The sequence below is a fragment of the Rhinatrema bivittatum genome, chromosome 13 (genome assembly GCF_901001135.1).
Source record: "Rhinatrema bivittatum chromosome 13, aRhiBiv1.1, whole genome shotgun sequence".
NCBI classification, from domain to species: Eukaryota; Metazoa; Chordata; class Amphibia; order Gymnophiona; family Rhinatrematidae; genus Rhinatrema; species Rhinatrema bivittatum.
Window position 1 is genome coordinate 13,866,498 of NC_042627.1, and position 26,249 is coordinate 13,892,746.

The window sequence follows — 26,249 nt, forward strand, 5'->3', positions numbered from 1 at the left end:
ATGTGAGGATCACTTGGAAACTTGCCTGCTTGGTGCAAAGGTAGGAGACCTCACGCATCACTTACATATTATTTTAGACAGTTCTGGAGAGGAGCCAGCTGTCATGGTACATGTGGACACCAGTGACCTAGGAAGATGTGAGAAGGAGGTTCTGGAAGTCAAATTAAGGCTTGTAGGTAAAACGTTGAAATCCAGAATCTACAAGTTAGCATTCTCTGAAATGCTCCCTGTTCCACGAGCAGGACCCAAGAGGCAGGCAGAGCTCCAGGGTCTCAATGCATGAATGAGACAATGGTGCAGGGAAGAGGGCTTTCATTTTGTTAGGAACTGGACAAGAATTGAGGGAAAAGGGAGCCTATTCTGTAAGGATCGGTTTTTCCTTAATCTGGGTGGAACCAGGCTTCTGGCACTAACTTTTAAAAAGGAGATGGAGCAACTTTTAAACTAGAACAAAGGGGGAAAGCCGACAGTTGTTCAGCAGCACATGGTTCAGAGGGAGGTATCTTTGAAGAATAGTAAAGAAAGAGGGGAGTTACAGCAACCCAATAGTGAGGCTCCAATAAATGCAAAAGTAGTCCATATGCCTACAAGTAAATTTAATGTTTCACCGCCCCAGGATGGCCCCCCACAAGTGGCCGCACTCACCCCCGACTGCCATCATCCTGGCCTCCGTGCATGCCGCACTGCTTCCTAAGTCAAACACATGTGTACCAGCACCTCCTTTAAAGGTCCCACAGCAGGAAAAAGTCCTTGTGCCTCCCGATGACATCAGAAATCCCTCTGCATATAAGCTGGTCAAACCATTGCATCCTCATCTCAGCAACAGGTTTTCCTGCCTTGCAATCCTATGCCTGATATTGCTTTTTCTTTACCTCACTGTCCTGCCTGCCTTGCCTGGTTCCTGCCTTGCCCTGCCTTTGTCGACTTGCCTTGTCCATCTTATCTAGTCTTGGTCCTCCATGTCCTGTCTTCTCCCTGTCTTGTCCATCTTGGCCTGATTCCTGATATTGACCATTGCTTCAGACCTGGACTACTATCTTGCCCGCTGCTTACCTCTGACTATTGCTTCTGTCCTGGACTACTGTCTTGCCTACTGCCTGCAACTGACCATTGCTTCGGACCTGGACTCCGCTTTTCTCGCTGCCTGCCCTGATCTCAGCTTGGCCCTGGATTCTCTCTTGATCTTTGCCCTGCGGGACTATTGCCTAAGCCTAGCTGGCCCCTGGAACCCAAGGGCTCAACCTGCAAAGAACTGAGCTCGCACAGGTGAAACCCCAGCACCGTCCCAGCCCAGGGCAAGTCCTCCAGCTATCTGTGTGCACGTAGTGGGTTCGCCTACTAGGTTGCGCCAACCACGTCACGGCACAAGGGACCACTTACTTTACAGTAAAGAACAGATTGAGTTAAAAGATTCAAAATTATCCCTGTTAACCTGACAGGAAAGATGTATATACAATTATAAAACACAGCTTGAAATGTCCATATGCTAATGCCAGAAGTTTAAAACGTAAGATTGGAAAGTTAGAATATATAGCTCTAAATGAAGAGTCAGACATAATTAGCATCTCAGAGACATGGTGGAAAGAGGACAACCAATGGGACAGTGCTTTATCAGGGTACAAATTATTATATCATATTGATAGGGTGCATCAACTTGGAGTGGGTGAGCGTCCTATGTTAGAAATGGCATAGAGGACAGGAGAGGACAAAGATACCGCAGGAGACTAACAAGCTAATTTTCAAAGGGCCATGCACGTAAAAAAACAGGTGTTACACGAGTGGCCAGGCCTTGTGTGCGCTGCACGCATTTTAGAACGGGCCCAGCCACTTGTGTAACCCCCGTTATGCACAGAAGTGCCGGGCCCTGAGAAAGGGGCGGGCTGTGGCTGTGTGGTCTGGGCAGGGCGGGGCAGAATCTGGCCAACACAGCGGCCATTAGCCCCTGTCTCAGGGAAGCGCGTGCTAGCAGCTGGCCTGCGCGCAGGAAATATTTCTGTTCCAGAGGAGCAGTAAGTATTTTAATAAAAAAAATGTGGAGTAGCTAGGTAGCGGTTAGGGGTCGGGATAGAGAGGGGAAAGGGAAGAAAGGTTAGGCAGGGGGTTAGGGAAGTTCCCTTCCCAAATCTGATTTGATGACTGGAGGGAGGACATTAAGTAAATCTACTGCTTTATCATTTATCTTTCAAAAGGGAGACTTTGACAAAATTAGGAAAACAGTTTCAAAAAGGCCCTATTAAATGGCATAGTAGTGGTCGTGATTTAAGAACAAATTTGAGATCTCAACTCCAATTGCCATCAGCAAAAGCGAATAAACATGTACGTCTACAAAACCAGGCTCTCTCTTCAGCAATCCCTAAATTATAGAAGGAAGTACCTGTTTTGTTGAGAGAGAGAAATTTTGATGAAATTCTGTAAGGGATTGAAGACTTGGTTGATGAGTATTGAGTGTTAAGGGAATTGGGCTGTTAAACAGTGGTAGTATTGCAGGAAGGCAAAAGCAATACCTTGTTTTATTATTATTGTTATTTTTATTTGGTCTGTGGTTCGTACTGTGTGACAGGTCCAGTCTCTTGGTCTCTCTCTTTCTTTTGGATTACTCCGTTGTCATTAGGAGCTAAAGCACAGTCTCTACTTCCCCAGGTAGTTCTCCACTGCAAAGGACGTAAACTCCAATCGGGAACAACTCGAGCACATTGGCCCAGTGTGGGATATCCTTTCTAGAGAACAGGCAACAAAAGAAAAGCCCAAGCAAGGGAAAAATAAAGAAAACATTTAACTTCCCACCTCTAGACAGCTTTAAATTTCAGTCCCAACTGCAGTGCTCCTCCTTAGTTATTCAGGATAAACCAGCATTTCCCTTTTCAAGTAAGTAAAAAGCAAATGAATCTTCTCAACATGAAGCTAGCCAGTTCTATCATTTATTTTCTGATTTCCTGGACCCAGGCCTCAGTACAAGGTTTAGGCACTCTCATTAGCTAAGAGAGTCCTTTTTAACAAACAGGGAGATTTTTTTTTAAATTATTATTTAAATGTATAGAAACAGTCCTTAAGGCTCTGGCTAGGGCCACATGCACAGGTAATTCTCATTTATCAGTGCAGTCCCGTTCAGCAAACAAACAAAACAAAAAAAAACCCTTTTAATTGTCAAGAAATAGTCTTTCAGGATCTGGAGTGTATCCAGCCCCAGATATTCATAGTTCTCTGTGCACAGCCCCTGTTTGGGGTTGACCTTTTTGCCGCCTCCTACCTGTGGCTGAGACTTTGCAACTAACACCGGGCTTCTGTTTCCCTCTATTCCTCACTGGCAGATAAAGAATTAGGAAGCAAGCTCGGCCACAAAAACAAAAATCTCTCATTTTCTGTTTGTGTTCTACCTGTCAGGTCTGTTCCCTTCTCCTCAGTTTGCAAAGGTTCTCCCTGTGGAAACTGAGCTGGTTCTAGTGTTTCCTCAGTTACTGCTCCTGCAGGGAGAAACTCCATTTCCTCCTCTTCTTCCTGCTCTCTCCTCCCCACTTCCTGGACTCATAACCTCCCCTCCTCCCGTGTCATAGGATCTTCCAGCCTTGGTTCTTTATCTGGGGAGGGCCTATCCACTTGTCCGGCCAATTACTACTAGAACTGGTGACTTTTCCTCTACCGTTAGCCTAGGGTAGATTTTTTTTTTAAGTTTATTTTTTTCTTGGTTCTTCCAGGGTTGACAATACCTTTTCTGCTCTTTTAACTTTCTTCCTCCTAAGGGGGAAACCACTACTCCATCACATACTGTCAGTTGTATGTTATAATTGATGTTTGCTACATTATTTGTTCTTTTGTATATCACTCTGAGCACATTTTTAATCTGAAAAGAGTGATTTATAAATACTTTTAAATAAATAAAATTAAAAGGTGTTGCTACAAAGGGTAAGAGTTTACATCAGGTGTGGACGTTGTTTAAAAATGCCATCTTGGAAGCCCAGACCAGATGTATTCCACATATTAAAAACTGTGGAAGGAAGGTTAAACAATTGCTGGCATGGTTAAAGGAGAGGTGAAAGAGGATATTTTAGCAAACAGAACTCCTTTCAAAAATTGGAAAAAAGATCGAGCTGAAGAAAATAGAATATATGTATTTGTTATTTATTTGAAAATGTTTGTATATCAAGTCTATATGAAAATACTTGAGGTGGTTTACATAATAAAAACATTCATAAATAAATAATACATAAAACATGGTATGCATACAAAGAAAAATAAAGCCGTGGAAAAAAGAATGTTGTAATTCAGGTACATTGGAGATTTAAAAACTCAATGGCAACAGTTATTCAGGCAACAAAATACCGTATATGATTTTTCATTGAAATGCTTGCTTAGATAAGAAAGTTTTTAAGGCTATTTTAAAGTTTTCATGTTGAGATGTTCCTTAGGGAGTCTGGCATAGAATTCCATAGATGTGGCCCTACCACAGAAAAAGCTAGATTTCTTCTTATGTTTAATCTAAGCCAGTTTGGAAGTGAGATATAGCAAAAGCATTGGCAAGTTAGATGTATAACAGACCCTACGGTACATTACCAGCAAGCCCTGGGTAATTCGTAGTTCAGATAATCAGTATAGGTTAGTTGGTGAGGGGAGACCCCATTCTGTACAACCCCTCCCTTTGAGGGTGCTGGAATGGCCATTCCCGTTGTGAATCTTTATAAGCAGCTCTCTCCTGGGGGGTCTGGGGGCTGTTTAGCTTGTGTCTGAAAGTTTAGGAGGTGTGTTGGAGCTTTTCATGATTTGGATTTTTAGGCCTACTTTTAGGGCTCAGGCAAACCCTGTCTGGAGTCTATGAACAAGGTCGGGGATCTGCTCTGTCTCTCCACTTCCTGGTGGACAGCGACAGTATCCTGGGATATTTTAGAATTTTTGAAGAGACTTTAATTCATAAGAAAACTGTGAAACTCCAGGGTGTTTTGTTTGGGGAGAGTTCTTGGGGAAGCCTATCCTTGAGGGGCCCTGGATAGGGAAGACCTGCCCCGCCATTACCTTCCCAGGAAGCAGAGGAATGTTGGTGACCGATTGCAGCATCTTCTGGTGATTTGCCTCGGTTTTTGGGGGGGAGAAAGATTTTTGTTGAGAAGACAGGAAGGACGTTTTGACTGCCCCTCTTCCTTCCCTACCAAGGAACAACTGGAGTTGCTTATACATGAGGGGATCCTTTCCATCAGGGATTCAAAAGAGACTAAGAAAAGAGAGAGAGAAAAGTATCTACTAACTGTAAGAGACAGTTGAGATCATTGATGACATCAATCAGGTTTCCTCACTCCCTGGGTAGAGAGGTTTGGACTCTCTGTGCAGATAGTGTAATCTTATCTTTATACCAGCTCGGAAGGGGATTTCCTGCCCATCTAAAGGATACCCTGCCCACCTGGGGACTCGACTTGTCCAAGCACTGGAGGAAGGATGTTTCTTTCACCTGGTAAAGGAAACACTTGCACAGACAGAGGGAAAGAGACTGTGAACAAAGAGAAATTCGTGGTACTGAGGAATAAGTTTATTGTGCCATGCTTCATTAGAGTTTTCAAAAGTAAAGACTTTAATTTTGGACACTAACCCAGTGGCTCCAGTGTTTACTTGGCACACATAATGAAAGTACCCCCTCTCTCAGGGACAAGTACAAAGGTACGAAGGGTCACCCCTAGCACTCTGGGCCTTGAAAGTAAATCTTTCCACTCACCAACAAAGGATCCATGCCCTAGAGAAAAGAGAAGCACGTTAGAGCTAGCCAGGAGTGGTTCCAGCCCCGAAGAGATAATTCTTTTATGGCCCCATCAGAGTGCAGGCCTCACCTAGGGATGGGGTTATAGATGTAAAACACTCATAAGGCAAGGGAAAAGACAATTTGAAAAGAAGTTGGTCGTAGAGGCAAAATCTAATAATAAACACTTTAAAAAATATATCCGTTGCAGGAAGCCTGTGAGGGAGTCAGTTGGACTGCTATATGATCAAGGGGTTACAGGGATACATAGGGAAGGCAAGGCCATAGAGGAAAGATTAAATGAATACTTTGTTTCGGTGTTTACTGAAGAGGCTGCTGGGGAAATACCCGTGCTAGAAATAGTATTTAATGGTGATGATTCGGAAGAACTGAAACAAATCACGGTGACAAAGTTTGACAAACTCCCTCATGAGAGGTTTCTAAAAAAACTAAAAAGTCATGGGATAGGAGGTGATGTCCTTTCGTGGATTACAAGCTGGTTAAAAGACAGGAAACAGAGAGTAGGATTAAATGGTCAATTTTCTCAGTGGAAAAGGGTAAACAGTGGAGTGCCTCAGGGATCTGTACTTGGACCAGTGCTTTTCAATATATATATATATCTATATCTATCTATCTATATATATATATATATATATATATATATATAAATGATCTGGAAAGGAATACGACGAGTGAGGTAATCAAATTTGCGGATGATACAAAATTATTCAGAGTAGTTAAATCACAAGCGGATTGTGATACATTACAGGCATTACATTGGCAACCCTACAGTCTTCAGGTACCATAGATGATTTTAATGATAGTTTACAAATTACTAATAACAGGTCCGCCATTTCATTTTGGTACTGAAAGATTAGACTACAGAGCAGGAAAAATGCCGGAGACCTGGAAGTCTGAAGAACAGGATGCAATGAGGATGAAAACCAGCAACAGAGGAGGCAGGGAACCTGGCAGAGTCACACAACTTTTAGTTTTGTCATTCCAATCCCAGTAACAGGGTGGTCCAGTTTAGGTCTGCATTCTTTGTGTAATATCTGCTGATTGAGAGGTAAGCAGGACTGATGGGAAACGGCTGACTTTACTTTTTAAGACTTGCTCTTAAAACAGCCCCCTGCTCATTTCCACCTGCAAGCTGGTGCTTGCTCACCACAGGAACACTACTGTGAGCAGGTCTGCTTCTGCCTGTCACTACCTGCTGGGACTCTGCAACCTTTTAGCTCACAAAACTGCAGGTAACCAACCGTGTACTAGTTTAGATGTGTAACTCTTTCCAAAGCACCGTGGGAACTGTAATGCCTTGTCCTTTTACAGTGCAAATTGAAGTTGGATTCCAGTTCAAGGGAGACGTCAGCTTTTTCCCATATTCTCTGAGAAAATCAATCAGATTTTTTCCCAGCAAATCTGGAGACATCTGAAAAGGAGATTAAAAAATCTTGAAGCAGATCTTCAAAAACCTCGAGATGGATCTGCTGACTCAAAAGAAGTCCACTGAATCTGCTTCTAATTTTTCAAGAGCCAAAATAGATTTTGCCACAAAACTGGATTTTCTTTAAAAAAAAAAAAACATCTGGCGAAAATGCTGGCTCGGGGGCTCAGATGCCAAGTGCTGTGCACTGACATGCGGAAGGGATCCGGTTTGATCTCTGAGTCAGGTGGTCTGTGGCTGGGGAGGCTGCCGGGCATTGCTTATGGGTGACACCTAGTGACCAGGAAAGAGGCCTGGGGCCATGGCCCCCGGCTCAAGATCATCACTACAATGATTAGACTATGTGTATTGGGGAGAGGGGATGTAAAATAGGTGAAAAATCCCCAGGTAGCTCTCTGAATGAAGGTCGATGACACAAGATCCCAGCCCTGGCTCTGACCGAGCTGCAGCTACAAAACAGCGGCAGCAAACTACTGGATCAATACCAATTTGGTGAGCCAATTGAACACCTCTGTGGCTGAATGAGGCGCTAGCATTTTTGTTTTCAGGCCAGCAGTTTCTTCTGGCATCTTCAGGTTGCCATCTCAAACAGTACAGGCCATTACTGAGGCCATGAGCCTTCATTTGAAACTATCTAGAATTTTTCACCATTTTAGCACTCCCCCACCCCACCCCCTCCAATCCCCTCCATCTAGCCCAGCCATCCCTGTTCGTAGTCAGGAGCCACAGCCTGCAGATCCATTTGTAACCCACTCTGCATGTACCCAGAGCTTGACTACTAGATGTTGCCTTGAGACTTCCATGCCCCGAGGGGTGGTGAATGTATTTATTTATTTATTAACATTTCTAAGCAGTTTACAAAAAACATTCACAAAAACATAAATAATAAAACATAAACAAGACACACGTGAAATAAATAAAAATACCTATCTCGAACTGACTGCATTCATAGTTGGTCCAGATTCATTACTGGCTACTCATTAAGTGAAAAAGCCTGGGAAAATAGAAAGGTCTCTAGAAGTTCCCTAAATTTTAAAAGAGAGGGCTCTTCTTTTAAACTTCGAGGGAGAGAGTTCCACAAAACAGGGCCCTGAACATGGAAAAGTCTCTCCCGAGACTCATCAAGGTGAACGATCCTAGGTGAAGGAACTTTCAGAAGCATTTGGCTAGAGGATCCTAAGGTTCGTGATGGACAATATAATTTTAGGGCTGCATTAAAACTAGGAGGAACAACACCATTTAAACCTTTAAAAAAAAGAAATCCTCCATTTAATAGGGAGCCTCCACAGCATTCCCAGCTCTGACTGAGCAGAGAAGCAGATGCTGCATTCAGGAATCAAGGCTACATCTCCCACATGGCAGCACGATGCACTGGCACCAAGCCATCGGGCCAACCGAAAGAGATTCACACATCTCTATTAAAGAGGACTGCAGCAAACCCAGAATCCTTTGTGATGGGACTTAAAATACTTATAGCCAGATATATTAAAATGTTTCTTCTGCTTTGCTTCTATAGAATATATGTTTAAAACCTCTGGCCTGATGACTGAACCTATGCAATCACCTGATTTTCACAGGATCCTGAACCCACACTCCTTGTTGTTTCATTAATCTAGCATTCTCTCTTGACCCAGCAAAATAGAATTGCTTTGAAATAATAATGTCTATAGTAATGTTTTTCGAACTTAAGAGTTATTACCTGCAACTGGGTTGTATGCGTCTATTCCTACTGCCACCTCTGGTATCATGGCCGTTTCTTTCACTCCCATTGGCTCTCAACAAGTTTGAGCTGCCTGGAGTCTGTACTCACTGTGCTATTCTCATGGTGCCGACCAGGGTTTTTGGAAACAGCACAGGAGTAAGGCCTCACAGAGCCAGATTAGAAAATGATTGGAGAAATGGGGGTAGCAGAAGAAAGAGGAGTGTTGAGATTTAGGTAGTAGGTGGATTTGGAAGACAGAGTGAGCAAGGAGGTAGGGGGATGATGGAATATAAAATAGAGAGTGTGGTGGGCTCAGGCTGGGGAAGATAAATTGGTGGGAATGGTGGTTTGGGAACACTGAGAGAGTGGTGAGGATTGGCTGGGGCAAGGGATAAGGGGGAGTTGAGAAAGAGTGGAGGAGACAGGCCGGAAAGGAGCAAGAGCAGTGGGAACGAGGGCTGGGGTTGAGTGTGAGTGGTGGAGATTGGCTGGGGGAGAACAACGGTAGAGATAGGAGGTGGGAAGAGGGGCTGTTTAACAGCAATAAGTATTTTTCTTCCATTGGCTTGTTAGAAAAGTTTGAAAACTACTGATTTACAGCACCTTGAATTCCAAACAGGAACTAAAGTGCCAAATAATGGCAGAACTGAGCCAGATAAGCAGTGACTTAGCCAACTAAACAGCGGCCGCTAAATATCCGACTTCGTTCAGCAGCCGTCATTTAGCCAGATAAGTCACTATGTTGTGGGCAGGCAGTGGGCAAATCGGAGCAGCACTTCTTATCCGATTAACTTAGCTGGATAAGTAGAGATATTTCTCTATGGCAGGTCTAACTTAGCTGCATATAATTTATCCAGCTGGATATAATTTATATTCAGCAGCATTCAGCCATGTTCCTGAATATCCCATCTAGGTTAGCTGGCTAATTCTTACCCATCTAACTCACAAACATTTATCTGTGAATATTGGGCCCAGTATGTTCAGTTGCCTCCACAGTGTAAGTCCAGTAGCCAATTTTTGACCTATGGACTGAACGACAGTTCCCAGAGAGAAAAAGAGTAAGAACAATTTTCTTAGGATGAGTACAGAACTACACAGAACATTTGGTGGGCTGTGCAAGCGGAGAAAAGTCAAGGGATTTGGACAGGGTCACGGCAGGGATTAGAAGCCAGTTATTAGTTTTCCCAACTCTTACTATAAATCTGTGCACTAACCTTTAGGCTGCTCTTTCATCTCTACGGATGGAATGCGATCTTCATGAATAGAAACCGATCCAAGGGTGCCAAAAGCATGGACAAAATGTAATCCCTTCTGTGTCACAGTCTGTGCCTCTACTAAATTATAATTGAATAATAATGTAGTCCCTCTTCTGGCATTATCCAGAAAGGCTGGGATATTCTGATGGGGATAGACCTTCAGGGCTGAAGGTGTGTGTGCGTGAGTGAGAGAGAGTGTGTGTGTGTGAGTATGAGTTGAGGGTGAGTGTGTGTATGTGTGAGGGTGAGTGTGTGTATGTGCGTGTATATGTGTGTGTGTGTGAGAGAGTGAGTGTGTGAGAGTGAGTGTGTGTGCGTGTGTGTGTATGTGTGAGGGTGAGTGTGTGTATGTGCGTGTATATGTGTGTGTGTGTGTGTGTGTGTGTGTATGTGTGTTGGGGGAAGGAGACCCTCCTCAGGGTGTACTTTTCTGCCTGGATGCAGGTACCAGAAAAAACAGCCTGGACACTCTGGACTGCTGTTCCAACTTAAAAATGAGACTGCAGACCTTCCATGGTAATCATTGGGCACCATACACATTTGTTTCTGGTTGCATCCATGTCCCAAATGTGTTCCTGAAATACCTCTCTATCTGTGAATGTGTCCCTCAGTACTGGGGGTCCTGGTGCGTTCTCACCCTCCAGGGCATGGAATGGCAAACATCCCTTCCCAGAACAATACCTGAGCTCCAAAGATACTTCAGATTCTTCAAACTCCCAAATCTCCTCTTTACTCCCTTGGCAGAGACTCTGGTGAGGGTCTCCAGATGAACAAAGCTTCACTTTTCCTCTCCAGGTGATAGCTTGGGATCTTTCAAATGAAAGGTCCAGGGCAGCAGGGATTGCCCCTGCCCCCAACTCTTCTCCTTTTCCCAGTCTTGGGCAAGAAGGGCATCAGGAAATTTTCTCCCGAAACAAAGGGGAAAAATCTTCACCGAAATTACTCAATGACTAGAACAGAGTCACTCCATCCATCCACCAAGTCTGACATGGAACAAAAGAGCTAATCTCATCGTACTCCTTCCCAGAGGCCGAAGGATTTTTCCTCTTCAAGACAGGACCAGGCAATCAGGGGAAAATATCAAAAGGGAAACAACTGAAAAACAAAACAAAACACTGAGGCAACCTCTCTAGCCAGGTTGGGTGCCCGAGAAGTAAACTTCTTTCCTATTCTGGAAACACTAGGTCATGAGGCCTAGCTCACCAGAGATAGGGGACCAAATTCAAATCACTGCTTTACTTTATAGCTGGAAAGTGAAAATGCCATGCTGAATTCCCACTCTGCCTGCCTCGGAGACCTCACGGAGGCACTGTAAGAAACGGGACACGCTCCTCTTCCAACTCCTAACCTCACGTCCTACGCTAGAGCCGTGTCGCTCCATCTACCCTTTGGAAGTTGTCATGAAGTCAATGCCCTAGAAATGTGCCACCATGCCAGCCACCCCGAAGAGAGCTGCAGGTATTATATAATCACAAAGTACACCGGAATCCTCTGTGCATAAAAAAAAACAATATATAAATCAAGCACGTTTGGAATAGTTAATCTGGGCATTTTCCAGCTGAGTGCGTTTCAGACATAGCAACCATAAGAAGCAAACATGAGACTCGTTTACTATTTGGTGTTTCAAAATGATAGTGCTTGCACTGAAGATGCAACTGAAATTCACCGCTTATGGTACCAGTTCTTGCACCCAGCCAGACTTATCCCAAGCTCCTCTACGGCATGAGTCATTCTAGCAGCTGAGACTCCAAAAGGAAATAAACAGTACCAATACCATAACTGCAGCCAACTGAGATTCTCCTTTCAGTCTGAGCAGTACAGAGTGTTTTCCCTGCTCATTCTCCCTACAGGGGTACCAGAATTTGGATTTGAATCCCTGGAACCCAGGTGCTCGCTTGTTAGCACGGGGAAGACACAACTGGACAAGTTGAAGCGGTGAAGCTCACTCTAGAACAACTTATGTTTGCATGCGCCTATTCAAGGCAAAGAATGTATAAGAAGCTATCTCTTGTGATCAAGGCCTGATGAGATGACAAGACTGGTATCTCTGATTCTACCCTGCAGTAATTAGTAGGGATTATTGCAATAATCAAAAGAGAAAAAATATATATAATATAAAATCTATCACTAAATCAACCAATAAAAAATACCAGATCACCTAATAAAAGTAATATGATTGTATACATAACAAATCAAAACAAGTTTAATAAAATAAAACATCTGAAACTGATTTACAGTCTTGTTAACTAATTAAAATCTTGATTAAATAACCAGGAATTAACAAGTTTCCTAAATCTGAAATAATTTCTTCTAAATGTGTATCTAAAATAAAGGTGCCTGGTGTAACACCTTCCAATCCCTCCCCGGATAGGGCACATAGAATGTTGAAAGGATCCAGCACTCATTGCAGCCAAGTGCTAGTCTCTCGAAAGAGGGTTTAGACAATGAATGGTGTAGTGGACCAGCCAAAGGCAAATAGGGTGCACTCACTTATCTTGTACTGGAACGGGAAAACCAACCTGGTATTTTCCCTCTCTGTGAGCTCAACCCAGGGGCGGATTAGCCTATCAGGGGATCGGGCATCCCCCGGTGGGTCGATCGCTGCAGTCACGTGGTCTGCCGTGCGCGGCCGTGACAGAGCCGCGCTCGGCAGACCACGTGACGTGTCCTGGGCGGCGAATACCCAGGCTGGTCCGACATCATGAGTCCGCCGCTGGCTCAACCCCTTTCTTTCCTGTTACTGGCAGACAAACCCCAACTGACTCCACGCCAAGATATATATAAAAATAAGTAAACTCTAATTCCCTGGGGTTACCAGCATTGCAAAAGTTTAACAAGTTGGACAGAAAGTAATAAGAGGGTTTTGATGTTATCAAATTTCACAGGCTTTACAGCCAAGGTACAAAGTTCTAGAGATTACTCCAACATTGACTAACAATTTACTTAAATCTCACAATACACTTGTCCTGACTTAAATAATATTTCAAGTTCATTCTTTTCTTTTTTCTATCCCTACCAAAATAAATGTATGGCATTTCTGTAAAGCATGTCAGTGTCAAAACTCTTTTCTTATCCACCATTAGAAAAATACTGTCCCCCCACCCTCCATCTATCCACATCTGTTTCAGATCAAGCACTCATGTACGGGCCACCTGGTAGCCACTTGCCTGTGGTCCTGTGCTCCACTTCCAAGAAGTGTTGATGAGATCCCTGGAGCTCCCACACTGTCTGTGGAGCTTTCTCCCTTGCTGCTCCCTGGCTTCTCTACTCATAGACTCACACCGGGTCCTGGACTAAATCCTCATGGAAGGAAAGCCCTCTGTTGCCTTGGGCCTTTACCCTGAGAGGGAAAACCCCTGCAGGTCCCTTGCCCAACGGATGGCTCCCTAAGCCAACTAAGTCTTGGCTGGCTGCTTCATCCACTTCTAATCCATGGTGGATTCCTTTCAATCTCTCCACAAAAATTTGGAACCCTCGTTTATAGATTTACAATCCCTCCCCTAAGAGGATCTGACTTCCCTCCCTCTTAAGGGACCTGCACCAATTACAACTTCTTAGTCAGCTCATCCAAAAACTTCTCTCCATAACCTTCCATGGACTCAATATACAAAACAAGTCCTTTTAAACGCCACCTAGTGGCTGTTCACAAGAACAGCATGTGCATTAAATTCTATCCAAAGCAGTCAGTCATGCACGTTTTTTCCAGATCAAGTCAAAGGCCTCCTTTTTCCAAGCCACACTCTAGTAACCAAAAGATCCATTTGTCACACTTGTATTCTCCAGTCTTATTTCACGAAGGGATGAAAGTCTTAATAATGTAGAAAGAGATAATTTAAGAGTTCCAGTTAGTTTATAAAGGGATTAACAAATTAGCCAGATAGGTGTGCACACCTCCATATAAAGTTCTAAACGTGAGACAAAGTATTTTATAAACAATTCTAAATCATACTGGTGACTAATGATGATCCTGAAGTAGTGCACTTACATGTTCAAATTTAGAAAGGCCAAATATTACTCTGGGCTGCTGTGTTTTATAGTAATTGAATCTTTCTTAGAGAGTCTTTTGAGCTCTCCATTATTGCAATAATGTTATTTTTTTTATTTTTATTCTTTTTATTGTACACTGTTTTGATTTTTATGAAAATCGGTGCCTTAAAAATCAATGTACCATTTTACTAATCCAAAGCTCCCACTTGGCATCATTATCTGGGACCTCCTTAGCTTTGGGTCTCCAGAAGAGATCCTGGGATCTTCGTGCCCCGCTGACTCGCTGAAAAAGCCGCCATTGCTTGCAGTGCCAGAGGCAGAAGCTGAGCAGGCACGGAGGAGGGCAGGAAATACGTCACTCCCCTTCCACCACCGCTGTTTCCATCTCCCCCTCTCCCTGAGACCACGCTGGCTTTCAGCACGAGAGCAAATTGTTTGCTGGAGGATAGAGACAGCAAAAGAGAAAGCCAGAAGGGAAGGATGAAGGGAGAGGAGCTGGTGGGGTGAGGAGCAAAGGGCAGAGAGATGTGAGGGAGAGATGTGAGAGCATAAAGGGAAAAATTGGGGATAAGAGAGTAAAGAAGGGGCAGATTGGAAGAGTGAGCAGCTGGAGGGATAAATAAAAGGGAGAGAGGTGAGAAAGTAAAAGAGGAGGGGTGACAGTAAATAGGGAGAGAGCAGAGGGAAAAGGGCTAGGGAGAGAGAGAGAGAGAGAGAGCAAAAGTGGGAGAGGAGGGGAGATAGCAAAAGGTGAAGAGGACAGGAAAGAGGAGGAACAGAAGCTGAAGTGCGCAGGGAGGGGATGGCAAAGGGGGAAGTGGAGGGGGCAGATATCCAAAGAGGTAAGAGGAGGGGTGCGTGGGATAAAGGGAGAAGGGGCCAGAAAGTAATGGCAGACTGCAGGGAAGAGAAGGGCCCGCAGCCCTGGGTAGGAGGCAGAGAGGGGGGAAGAGAAAAGACAGAACGTCTTCCCCACCCCCCACCGCCAGATAATCTACATCAATCTCAGGGCAGGAAGAAGCCAAAAGTTCCAGGGTAAGGCTCAGCATTGCTCCTCTGCCTTTTCCTAGCTCCACAGTCCTTTCCTTCTGCTCCCTGACATTACTCTCTCACTGCTGGGAACCTGAGATCACTGAGAACTACCGAGCGGCCTGAACTCCATTCCTGATTTTCAGAGGGAAGAGCTACCTAATCCCCTCCTCCTCCTCTGTTCCTCTCTGCTTCGTGAAGCCTGCCAGCCCAAGACTCGGACATTTCAGCGGCCTGATGAAGAGCTGCAGCTTTCACCAGCCCTGGAGGCTGCAGACAATGCAGGAGGCACTGAAAGTGAATTCGATGCTAGTGACCTGCTGGAGGCATTGGAGGGCAACTTGAACTGGCCTGGTCCCAGTCTCGTGTCCCTCCGACCTCCGGCCTTTGTGCCTTCCCCAAGTCCACTCCCCTCTCCTTCCTGAAAATGCTCCTGGCCACGTTGTCCTCTCACGCTCAGCAGAAGGCTTCTGCCCACTCTCCTGACCTGCGACCCGCAAAGCGAAGGTGAGCGCTCACGTCGCCAGTACAACCAGCTTCACATCGCTTACAACGAAGAGGGCCTCAAGGCAGAATACACAGAGCCCACGGTTTCTAACCTTGATGGCTGATTGTAAAACACCTTGTGCTGGAAATACGGCTTCCTTCTCCAGGCATGAGAGAGAGAGCTGGTCAGTGGACGCCTTCCCTTTTCCAGCCCTGCAGCTTTCAGACCGAGACTTGGTGTCCCAGAAACACTCCTTCTCTGCTTCCTCAACAACCCTTCTACCAGTGCCTTTGGGCAATTTCTCAGGAAGGCTGCAAAGCTGCCTTATTTTCAAAGGGGAACAACGCAGCTCTGTGGGCTCACGGTACCCACGGACTCCCGCGCTCGCCTTTTTCTACCGGCCAGAACTTGCTGGAAAAATTTGAAAAATCAGATCTCCAAGTGTTGCTCCCCCTGCTCAACCCTCTCCCCGCCCCCAAGGAATGCCTCTCCCCCTTCAAACCGGCTAAAAGTGTGGGAGCCCAGGCGGCGCTTTTGGCCAGAGCGAACAAGGCAATATTCAGACAGGCCTAACTTCCTGGATAAACAACTGTTAATCCAGGTTAATGGCTCTGGGAGCTGCCATCCCTGAGGACACTGTCCTAATGCTGGGTCTCCCAGAACCCAGCATCTCTTGTACTATCTGGGGTTTGAGGACTAAGCTCCTAGAGATCCCCCTGAGAACCACTGCCTCTGATCTCAGCATTTGTAATCTGTTCCACGCCGGTAATCCCGGTCAGAAAACTCATCTACTTCAACGTGCGAGGGTTCAGATCCCCATTCCCCTGTTTTATTGTATTTCCATTCTATAGTTCCGCTGCAGACCGAGATGATGTTTTCACTAATACCGGTATAAAAAAAATTCTTAAATAAATAAATACATTTAGCACCTTTCTCTCAGCACATTAGAGTTCAACAGACGTATGGCCCTCGGTAAACTAGGGCAGGAGGGGAATTAGAGATTGCTCATCTCCATATGAATGGAAACCAAGAGAAAAAGATTCTCCTGAATCTCAGTGCACACATCACCTCCAAGCAAACAAATAAACCACAGGCTGTGGCTGCTAAACTATCTCTCTCATTCGCCCAACTGGTGTCAAGGAAGGATAAACCCTGGGGAATGGTCCTAGGAGAGGGGAAGGGTCTCTGCAACTGCACGGATGAGGCAAGCCAGAGATAAGCATAAGGTAATGGGGACCAGGTACAGCCGGAGTGGCTCAGAATAGCAGCACCAGCAGACAATGAATAAACAGAACAATAGATGTGGCATTAATTCAACACAGAAGAGAGAATTCACGTGCACAGCAACAAAGCCACAGGGAACGAAAAGCCAGGGCCGAAACAGATGAAACCCCAGAACTGGTCCAAGCTCCTTAGGACCTGCCACACAGCAGCAGCAACAACATTAGAGAGAGGTAGGGAGGAGGTTAAAAAAAAAAAAAGATAAAAATCCTACCCCTTCCCCACTTGCTGCCCTGAGATCTCAGAATTGCAATACAGACAGGCAACGCAGCAGAAAGAAGAAACACATCCAAGAACTAAAGAGGGGGTTGAGAGGAAAGCACCTCTGGTATCCAGATCAGGTGTGCATGCAGCTGCCGTGGAGGGGAGGGGAGAGGAGAGGGGGGCCTGGCCAGGAGACGAGGTGGGTGGCTGGAGATGGTCTCTTTCCTTGCTTTGGATGTGCACATACCAGAGAGAGAGAGAGAGAAGGAAGGAAGAGAGAGCAGAAAAGCAGACGAAACCCATTGTCTTACCTGCATCTCATTCCTGCAACCTGCCCATTCCTAAGCGAATTCGCAGCCCCAAATCCACCTGCAGTAATGCAGCTCCCCCCACCCACCCTCTTCCTGCAGACATGCACAGACAGGGAAAAAAAAAAAGAGAGAGAGAGAGGGTAGAGGGGCTGCTGCCGCCTCCTCCTCCTCCCGCGCTCAGGGAAGCCTGGTCCTCCTTCCTCTGCTCTCAGGTCGCTTCTTCTCCTCCTCCTCCTCCGCCTCGCACCAGGAGTCCATGAAACCCCCCCCCAAAACGCACAGCCCGGAGAGCTCCCGGGGAGGGGGAAGACGCTGGTCCTGCGCCGCGGCTCCGGAGCTCCTTCTCCCTTCAGAAGGGCAGGTGGAAAGCAGGGGGAGGAGAGGGAAGGTGGGCTGGAGTCAGTGGCAAAAAAAAAAAGGGGGAGGCTGCTTCTGGCATTAAACAAAAAAAAAAAACCACGGAGGGGGAGACATACATGGGGTCGGGGGAGGGGAGGGTGGAGAGCGAGCACAAGAAAGAGAGAGACACATACAGAGACAGAAAGAGAGAGCGAGAGATAGAAACAGGGACAGAAAGAGAGAGAGACACATACAGAGACAGAAAGAGAGAGAGAGACACAAACAGGGACAGAAAGAGAGAGAGACACACATACAGGGACAGAAAGAGACAGAGAGAGAGACACATACAGGGACAGAAAGAGACAGAAAGAGAGAGAGACACACACACACATGCACTGACACAAATTCTGAGGGACAGCCAAGCGAGAGAAGGGAGACAGGCACTGACAGAAGGAGAAGAAATGTGTCCAGCACGGCTCTGCCTGTACAGCAGCGTCACTGGGAAATCACAGTGCCCAAGCAGAAAGGAGAGTAAAAGGACAATTGCTCATTTCCATCAGATCCTTTTTGGCTAAACAAAGACCCAGAGGGTCAAGTTTTCTGCCTGGGAGGCTAACCTGATATTAATGGAGGGAAGGCAGTCCCTCTCTCTCCCTGAGACAGCTCGGGAGCTGGAGGGGAGGCAGCGGTGCCTCCAGAAGCCCAAGTGTTAGAAGGGCTCTGGGAGGTTGGAGCTACGCCTGGAATCAATAGCAGCTTTCTCTCCCTCTCTCCTCTCAGCAGCTACAGAGAAGTAAAAAAGAATGGAGGGAAGGGGAGGAGGACGCAAGAAAGAGGCCTTAGGGGGAAAGAAAAAGCAGAGAGGCTCTTTGCATCTGGAGGGATCCTCGTTCACGGCCTCCTCATCCCCAGCCTAGGACACGGCCAGTCATGGCCTCCCTTCTGACTGAGTGGTAAATGAGATTAGCTGCCCATTTCTCACCTTTATGGGAGGTTCCCCAACTTATGGCTTGGTGACAGGTGAACACACCGTGGGTGAGCTTGCTGCGTGATATTGCGTGATATACCTCCTGCGCTGGATGTTGGCTTCACCAGGACAGATGGGTTCATGTTCAGCCTAAGCTCTTTTCCTGCCTCCCTCCCTCCCTCACCCCCTGACTGAAGCTGTGGGGCAGCTATTATTGTCACCTGATGCCATCTGATAGGGGCGAAGACGCTGTCCGTGCCAACCGGAAGAGACGGACAGGGGCGGATGGCAGGAAAATATCGGCCTGGGGGATTTTTTTCAAAACTGGCCCTTGGGGTATCTGACACTCTCATGCACTTTCCCTGCAGCACATGTGTCAAAAGCTCCCAAAAGCACGCCAAGTCGACCATGGAACCCGGCAGAATTCAGCCAAAATATCTCCAAAATAAACTTCAACTTTCCTAAATAACTAAGAAGTTGAGTACATTCTAGACCAGGGGTGAGCAGAGCTGCAGCCCTGGTTCCATCCATTAGGGATGTGCATTCATTTTGAACGAATACGCAATCCGCAACATTTAGGTCCCTATTCGTTGCATTCGTGGGGCTCTGAAACGTATGGCGAACCCCCACGAATGTAACATATCATTAATGAATACCCCTCCCACCCTCCTGACCCCCCCCCCCAAGACTTACCAAACGTCCCTGGTGGTCCAGTGGGGATCCTGGAGCGATCTCGGGCTGTCGGCTGCCGGTATTCAAAATGGCGCCGATAGCCTTTGCCCTTACTGTGTCACAGGGGCTACCGGTGCCATTGGTCGGCCCCTGTCACATTGTAGGAGCAATGGACGGCCAGCACCATCTTGTGCTCCTACCATGTGACAGGGGCCGACCAATGGCACCGGTAGACCCTGTGACACAGTAAGGGCAAAGGCTATCGGCGCCATTTTGAATACCGGCAGCCGACGGCCCAAGTGCAAGAGATCACGCCAGGACCCCCGCTGGACCACCAGGGACTTTTGGCAAGTCTTGGGCGGGGTCAGGAGGGGGGTTGTAGTTAATTAAGTTTAAAGAGTTGGGATGGGTTGGGTTTTTTTTTTTTTTTTTTTTTTTAACTTTAATGGGAAACGAATCCCATATGTAACTAATGGACGAATCGGGGTCCCCCGAAAACGGATGTAACGGATTTGGGTCCCGACGAATACAAATACCGAATTGAACGTATCCGTCCCTGCTGCACATCCCTACCATCCATGCAAATTGGATGCGTCCCCTACACATCTGCTTATATCTCTTACAGAGATAAATCCTGGATTCCGGGACTGGCTCTTGAACCAGTTGCAAGCAATGACACTGCCAACCAGTGTCAGAAACACACGCTCAGTCACAGACAGATTTTTAGATCACAGAAACTTTACTGGCACATGCACACTGACACATTCAAAGACACAGGCTCTTTCTCAGACCCAATGACACACCCCACACAGGGTGGGGTGTGTGTCTGCGTCAGAGAGAGAGAGAGAGACACCCACAAACACACACATTCTCTCTCACAGGCGAAGGGGGCCAATGCAACGACTGGCATCTCCTGGGCGCCCGAGGCTATATTTTAATAAGCGGCTGCATTAGAAAGGACTCGCTAGGGAGAATTATGCGTCCCTAGCGCTCAAATGCATCAGGCACCCAGAAGATATGTCTGGGCACCCACAATCGCAATGGGTGTTTAATACGAGCATCCGTTTTATTCCATTTCAGGTCGATTTCATCCAATATACATGCACAATAGCAAGGGGCGAAATTGGCCTGGATCATGTATATTATGCGTCCAGAATTTTTTTTTTTCCATCAAACTGTTACATTATACCTTTATTCTTAAACACTGCAAGCAGTAGTTTTTAAAAATAAAAGGTAGGAATCACACAGGATAGTATTTCTTTCTTTAAATATTTTTATTAATATTTGAAAACAACAAGACAAGAAACCACATGGCACATATTTATTCCTGAAATACACCATATGTCTTTATACAGTAAAGGTTTCCACTGAATTGTACAACACCCTGGGCAATATTTTTTAAAATTTCTCCTGAGCCCTTGCCTCACGGATTGAATTAACGCCAGCCCTGGGACTGGAGTTAAATTTGCTGCATTAAAAAGTGTGCGTTGGGTGCCCAGCAATTTTCGGCATCAGGAATGCTTTTTTTCTGGGCACGAGTTTTGGATGCAGTAATCTCCTTATTGCATCGGGTGCTACTCTACCGCATCCAAAATGTTGTGTAGCGGGTTTCGTGTGCCCTTGGGCCTCGACCCGACCCCAGGTGGATCCAGGACCGAACCGAGGGTTGGCGACGTGTCCCAGCATGGTAGAGACATGGTCTTACCCTCTGCCAGGCCTGCAAGCTCCCAGAGCCAACAAGATGATGTTGGAAGGTGAACAGTCCTCCGACCGTTCCAAGCCCTTTTGGACCTGCCGCTTAGGATCGGCATGGAGCAGCAGGCCGGCCTGAGGATGAGGGCAGATGGAGGCCTTGACACTAAGACATGAGACTATGACTAATGCGAAGACATGACACCAAGGCTGATGCGAAGACATGACACCAGGGCTGATGCAACGGCACTTGACGAAGTCCAGATGAGACGAGAAACTGGGAAGGTAGACATTGGCACTGTCTCTCAGGGCGCCCTACTCAGCCCACCTTCACGGGCGGACCCAATGGGCTGGTCGCGGACCACCCTGTCCCACTACGCGCCCTACACAGCCATAGGAGGCTGGTCACGGACCACGAGGAGAGCGGGACAAGCGCAGGGAGGAATCCAACCGAGGCGGAGCTTCGACGACGGATCCAGTGTCATCCCGAGCACCGCAAAGGCTGGCAGGACAGGACAGCTCAGGAGCACAGGACACCAGTCCACTGCCGGCATCTCCACAGAGACGTGTCACCCGGAGATCCACGGCCGACAGAACAGAAGGCTCAAGAGCACTGGAGAAAGACACCAAGGAACCTGGAACATCAGGAAGCAGGACATCAAACGACAAGACATCAGGAGTCCTGGACGAGGACCTCAGGCGACGAAGTCATGGCAAGAAGCTGACACGATGAGGAGCTCCACGAAGAACACAAAGGATCTGACGGAGCTCTGGCAGGCAGGAGCCTCCGGGACTGAAGTAACTCCGATGCAAGGCGAAGAGAAATTGCAGGAACAGCCCTTTCATAGGGCTGACACAGGAAACAGTCTCAAGGTGGGACCCAGGGCATATCCGGCCATGGGCCCTTTAAATCTTGAAGAAAGGTGCGGCTGCGTGCCTAGGAGAAGGAAGCTGTGCAGGACCGTGGACAGCGGCCCTGTACAGACGTCAGCGGCAGGGGTGGGCCGAGGAGCAGGCCCCGACGTCAGCAGCGGCTCCTGCTGCTGCCGGAGGATCCAGGGGCGGCTCCAGCCGCCAGGTGAGGCCGAGGACTGCAGCCTCCAGCCCCGGAGATGAGCGGGACGTCGGCGGCGGCTCCGTGCCGCGTTGAAGGTGGAGAAGTCCGCGGCTCCGGCCGCGGTGAAGAGACATGATGGACGGCCTCCGGGCTGCAGGAGGAAACAGAGTCTGCGGCTTCGGCCGCGTGGGAAGGCCCGACTTCGGCGGCGTCCGGCCGCGTCAGAGAGCATGCAGCAGCATAGCGGTAAGGTGCCTGCTCGCGGGGGAACTTACAACATGCATATTATTTATATGCACTGCTATGGTGCCAACCAGAAAACTTTGCAAAAAAAGACACCTGCAACCACATGGTATTAGGACTATTGTAAAGCATGTCAGTCTTCAGAAAGCTTTGAGTAAACTGAATTACAATATCCTAAACCTCCCATATGAAAAAAAGCAGTTAAACAGTAACAACCCTACCTATGAGAAGGCAACATTGCAAATATTACACTAGGCCCTAGAGCACCAATACACTTGATATTAAGAAAACAGAACAAGCCAAGCTCCTATACAGAAACTACATGCTAGCAGAATACCTCACCTCAGTCACACATGCAGAACACACAGACCCTCATGAAATGCAGAATAAAGAGATAAAGTTTAACTAGAAACATGCAAACAGAAACTGAACTGGAAACCATAACAGACTCTGTATGCAGTACAACAATGGAGAAACAGAAACATCACATTCCTAATTAAACATCAAACAATAAAATCAACATTATATAAACAACAATCATATCAGTAAAACCATACTCATAAAAAGAATAACTATTTCAAAACAGCTGATGAATGGAACAGCCGATGATTAAAAATATATAATGTTTTTTTTAAATTTTACAATCAATAAAATATTTCAAAACAGCAGACACATCAAATAACACCCAATAATTAAAACTAAGGCTAAAAAATTCCCTTGCTCTCCATACCTGGGAACTTTAGATTCCGGTCACCCTGAGATTGTCATGGATTAGTCAGGGATAGGAGGTGTGCATAAACTTTCTCCTCTCTCTTACATATACACACTTTATTTATTTGGCACTTTTATATACAGATATTCTTGTAAACAAGTTACAAATCACCTCGGTTTACATTCTAACAATAACCTTTGCACGAGGATGCATTACATTGAACAGGGACATCAAAACTTGGAACCAACAAATGGGGATAACAGGTAGATAACTTGGTTAGAGTATTAAAGCTGAAAAACATTTGATGGCATGTCAGTCCTTAGCAGCGGCTTGCTAGTGATGTGGTTCAACTAACCAAGCTGCCTGACATGAGCCCGAGAGGTCATCCGGGTTGGGCAAAGGCTTCGCTAAACAACCAAGTCTTTAATTTTTTCTTGAAGGTGTTTGGGCATTGTTGTAGTCTAAGCTCCGGAGGGAGGGAGTTCCATTGCAACGGTCCCGACGTGGAGAGGGCTCTCTTCCTTAAAGTGGATTTAATGGGGTGGGCCAGCAGGGTGTCTCTGTAAGCTGATCTCACTGGTCTGGATGGCATGTGAGGTCGAAATGGGAACTTAAGATCCAGGGGGGAGATATTGTGGATGGCTTTATGGATGATCGTTAGAACTTTATAGGAGATTCTGAATTTAATTGGGAGCCAGTGCAGGTTCCGCAAGATGGGTGTTATGTGGTCTCTTTTGTTGGACTTTGTCAGAATCCTTGCTGAAGCGTTTTGAAGCATCTGAAATGGTTTGATGGTATTAGCTGGGAGGCAGGTGAGGAGCGAATTGCAATAGTCTAACTTTGAAAATATGATGGCTTGGAGAACTGTTCTGAAGTCCTGGAAGTGGAGGAGAGGTCTCAGACGTTTTAAGACTTGAAGTTTAAAGAAGCAGTCCTTGGTGGTGGAGTTGATGAAGCTTTTGCAGGTCAGTTGGCTGTCCATGACTACTCCTAGGTTTCTGACTTGGGCGGAGAATCCTGGTAGGTTGGCAGGGTGTGTGTTGGACAATGGGAATTTTCCTTCTTGGGTAATGAGGAGGGTCTCCGTCTTCTTGGTGTTCAGGATCAGGTGAAGGGCTTTTAGAAGGTTGTTTATGGATTGAAGACAGGAGATCCAGTATTCCAAGGTTTTGGAGAGGGATTCCGTGATAGGTAATAAAATCTGAACATCATCTGTGTATATGTAATGAGTAAGGTTTAGATTAGTGAGGAGTTGGCAAAGCGGTAATAGGTATATGTTGAATAGAGTTGGGGATAGAGAGGAACCTTGTGGGACTCCCAGGGTGGCACTGACGGGGTGTGACTCGCTGTTGTTGATTTTGACCTTGTAATATCTATTTTGAAGGAAGGACTTGAACCAGTTGAGAGCGATAGCTTTGATGCCGATGTTCGATAGTTGGTCGATGAGAATGGCGTAGTTCACCGTATCAAATGCAGCCGATAGGTCCAGGAGGATGAGCAGGCATGGTTGTTTATTTCTAACATATATGTTCATTCTCCTACAAATTCCTTATATTTTCTCACACACACATGCTGACTGGTTTAAATAGTCCTCTTGCTCTCACATATGCTCATTTGCTCGCTCGTTCTCTCTCACTCACACACATGCTCACTGGCTCAGTCACTCTCACTCACACACACATGCTCTGGAAACCACAGCAAGTCTGAATATTATGGAGTGCAACAATGGAAAAAGAGAAACATTCCTCAGTCATAAAACATTAAGCAATAAAGTCAAGAGATATAAAACATCATTCATAATATTAAAACCATACTAATAAAAAGAATAAATATGTCAAGCAGGCAACAGCCAACGAACATCCAGTAATTAAAATAACTCACAATTTTTTTCTAATATTTCCCAAACACCAAATATGCCAAACAGCAGACACATGAAATAACACCTTAAAATTTAAAATAATAGAATTAAAAATCTCCAGCTTTCCATACCTGGGATGTTATTGATTTCCAATTGTGTATTGAAGGAGGACCTCACAATCTTTATCCTTTCTCTCCCCCCCCCTAACCTACACACATGCTGTCATACACACAGGCTTTCTCTCACTCACATATATGCTGTCACATAGACATCTCTCACTCACATACACACACACACACACACACAGTCTCTATCACACTCACATACACACAGGCTCAGGCTCTCACAGACACATGTAGGCTCTCTCGCTCTGTCATACACATGTAGTCTCTCATACATACACAGGCTCTGCATACACACAAAAGCTTTGACACACACATGCAGGCTCTCTCATACACACATGCAGGCTGAGGGGGGATATGATAGAGGTGTTTAAAATCATGAGAGGTCTAGAACGGGTAAATGTGAATCGGTTATTTACTCTTTCGGATAATAGAAAGACTATGGGGCACTCCATGAAGTTAACATGTGGCACATTTAAAACTAATCGGAGAAAGTTCTTTTTCACTCAGCACACAATTAAACTCTGGAATTTGTTACCAGAGGATGTGGTTAGTGCAGTTAGTGTAGCTGAGTTCAAAAAAGGATTGGATAAGTTCTTGGAGGAGAAGTCCATTACCTGCTATTAAGTTCACTTAGAGAATAGCCACTGCCATTAGCAATGGTTACATGGAATAGACTTAGTTTTTGGGTACTTGCCAGGTTCTTATGGCCTGGATTGGCCACTGTTGGAAACAGGATGCTGGGCTTGAAGGACCCTTGGTCTGACCCAGTATGGCATGTTCTTATGTTCTTATACACGCAGGATCTCTCTCATATACACACCGGCATACACATATAGAGATTTCAGGCCTCCCTCTTTCTTCTGTTCTTGTCTGGCTGCTGGATGGTAGTGCTGCAACTCAATGCCAGAAGGGAGGTGGAAGAAGGCCACTGTTACCCATTGCTCCTGCAAGATGGGGGGTGGGAGGGGGAAGGCCTTGGCCGTGCAGGCCTCTAGTCAGGCCTCAGCAGACTGGGCTCTACCGTGGCCAAACAGACCTCTCTTCAGGCCACAGCAAAATGGGCTCTGCTGCGGCCCCATAGGATTCTTTTCAGGCTGCGGCCCTGTCAAGCTTTTCTTCAGGCCAGTAAGGTGAAAATAAACCCCACATGATCAGAGCGACCGA

The 26,249-nt window shown here is 46.2% G+C and overlaps 1 protein-coding gene across 4 annotated transcripts in view; it reads right to left on the reverse strand.

The window, feature by feature from the left end:
- The window catches only part of LINGO1 (leucine rich repeat and Ig domain containing 1), a 1,111,620-nt gene that overhangs the window by 102,600 nt on the left and 982,771 nt on the right, over window positions 1–26,249 (reverse strand). The window contains exon 1 of one of the 4 annotated variants that reach the window (XM_029575324.1): window positions 17,421–17,530. The exons of the other annotated variants lie outside the window; for them this stretch is intronic. Within the exon in view, the coding sequence (XP_029431184.1) occupies window positions 17,421–17,426 (6 nt within the window). The 5' untranslated portion in view covers window positions 17,427–17,530. Of the gene's footprint in view, window positions 1–17,420; window positions 17,531–26,249 lie in introns of those variants that run through there. 4 annotated transcript variants of the gene reach the window in all.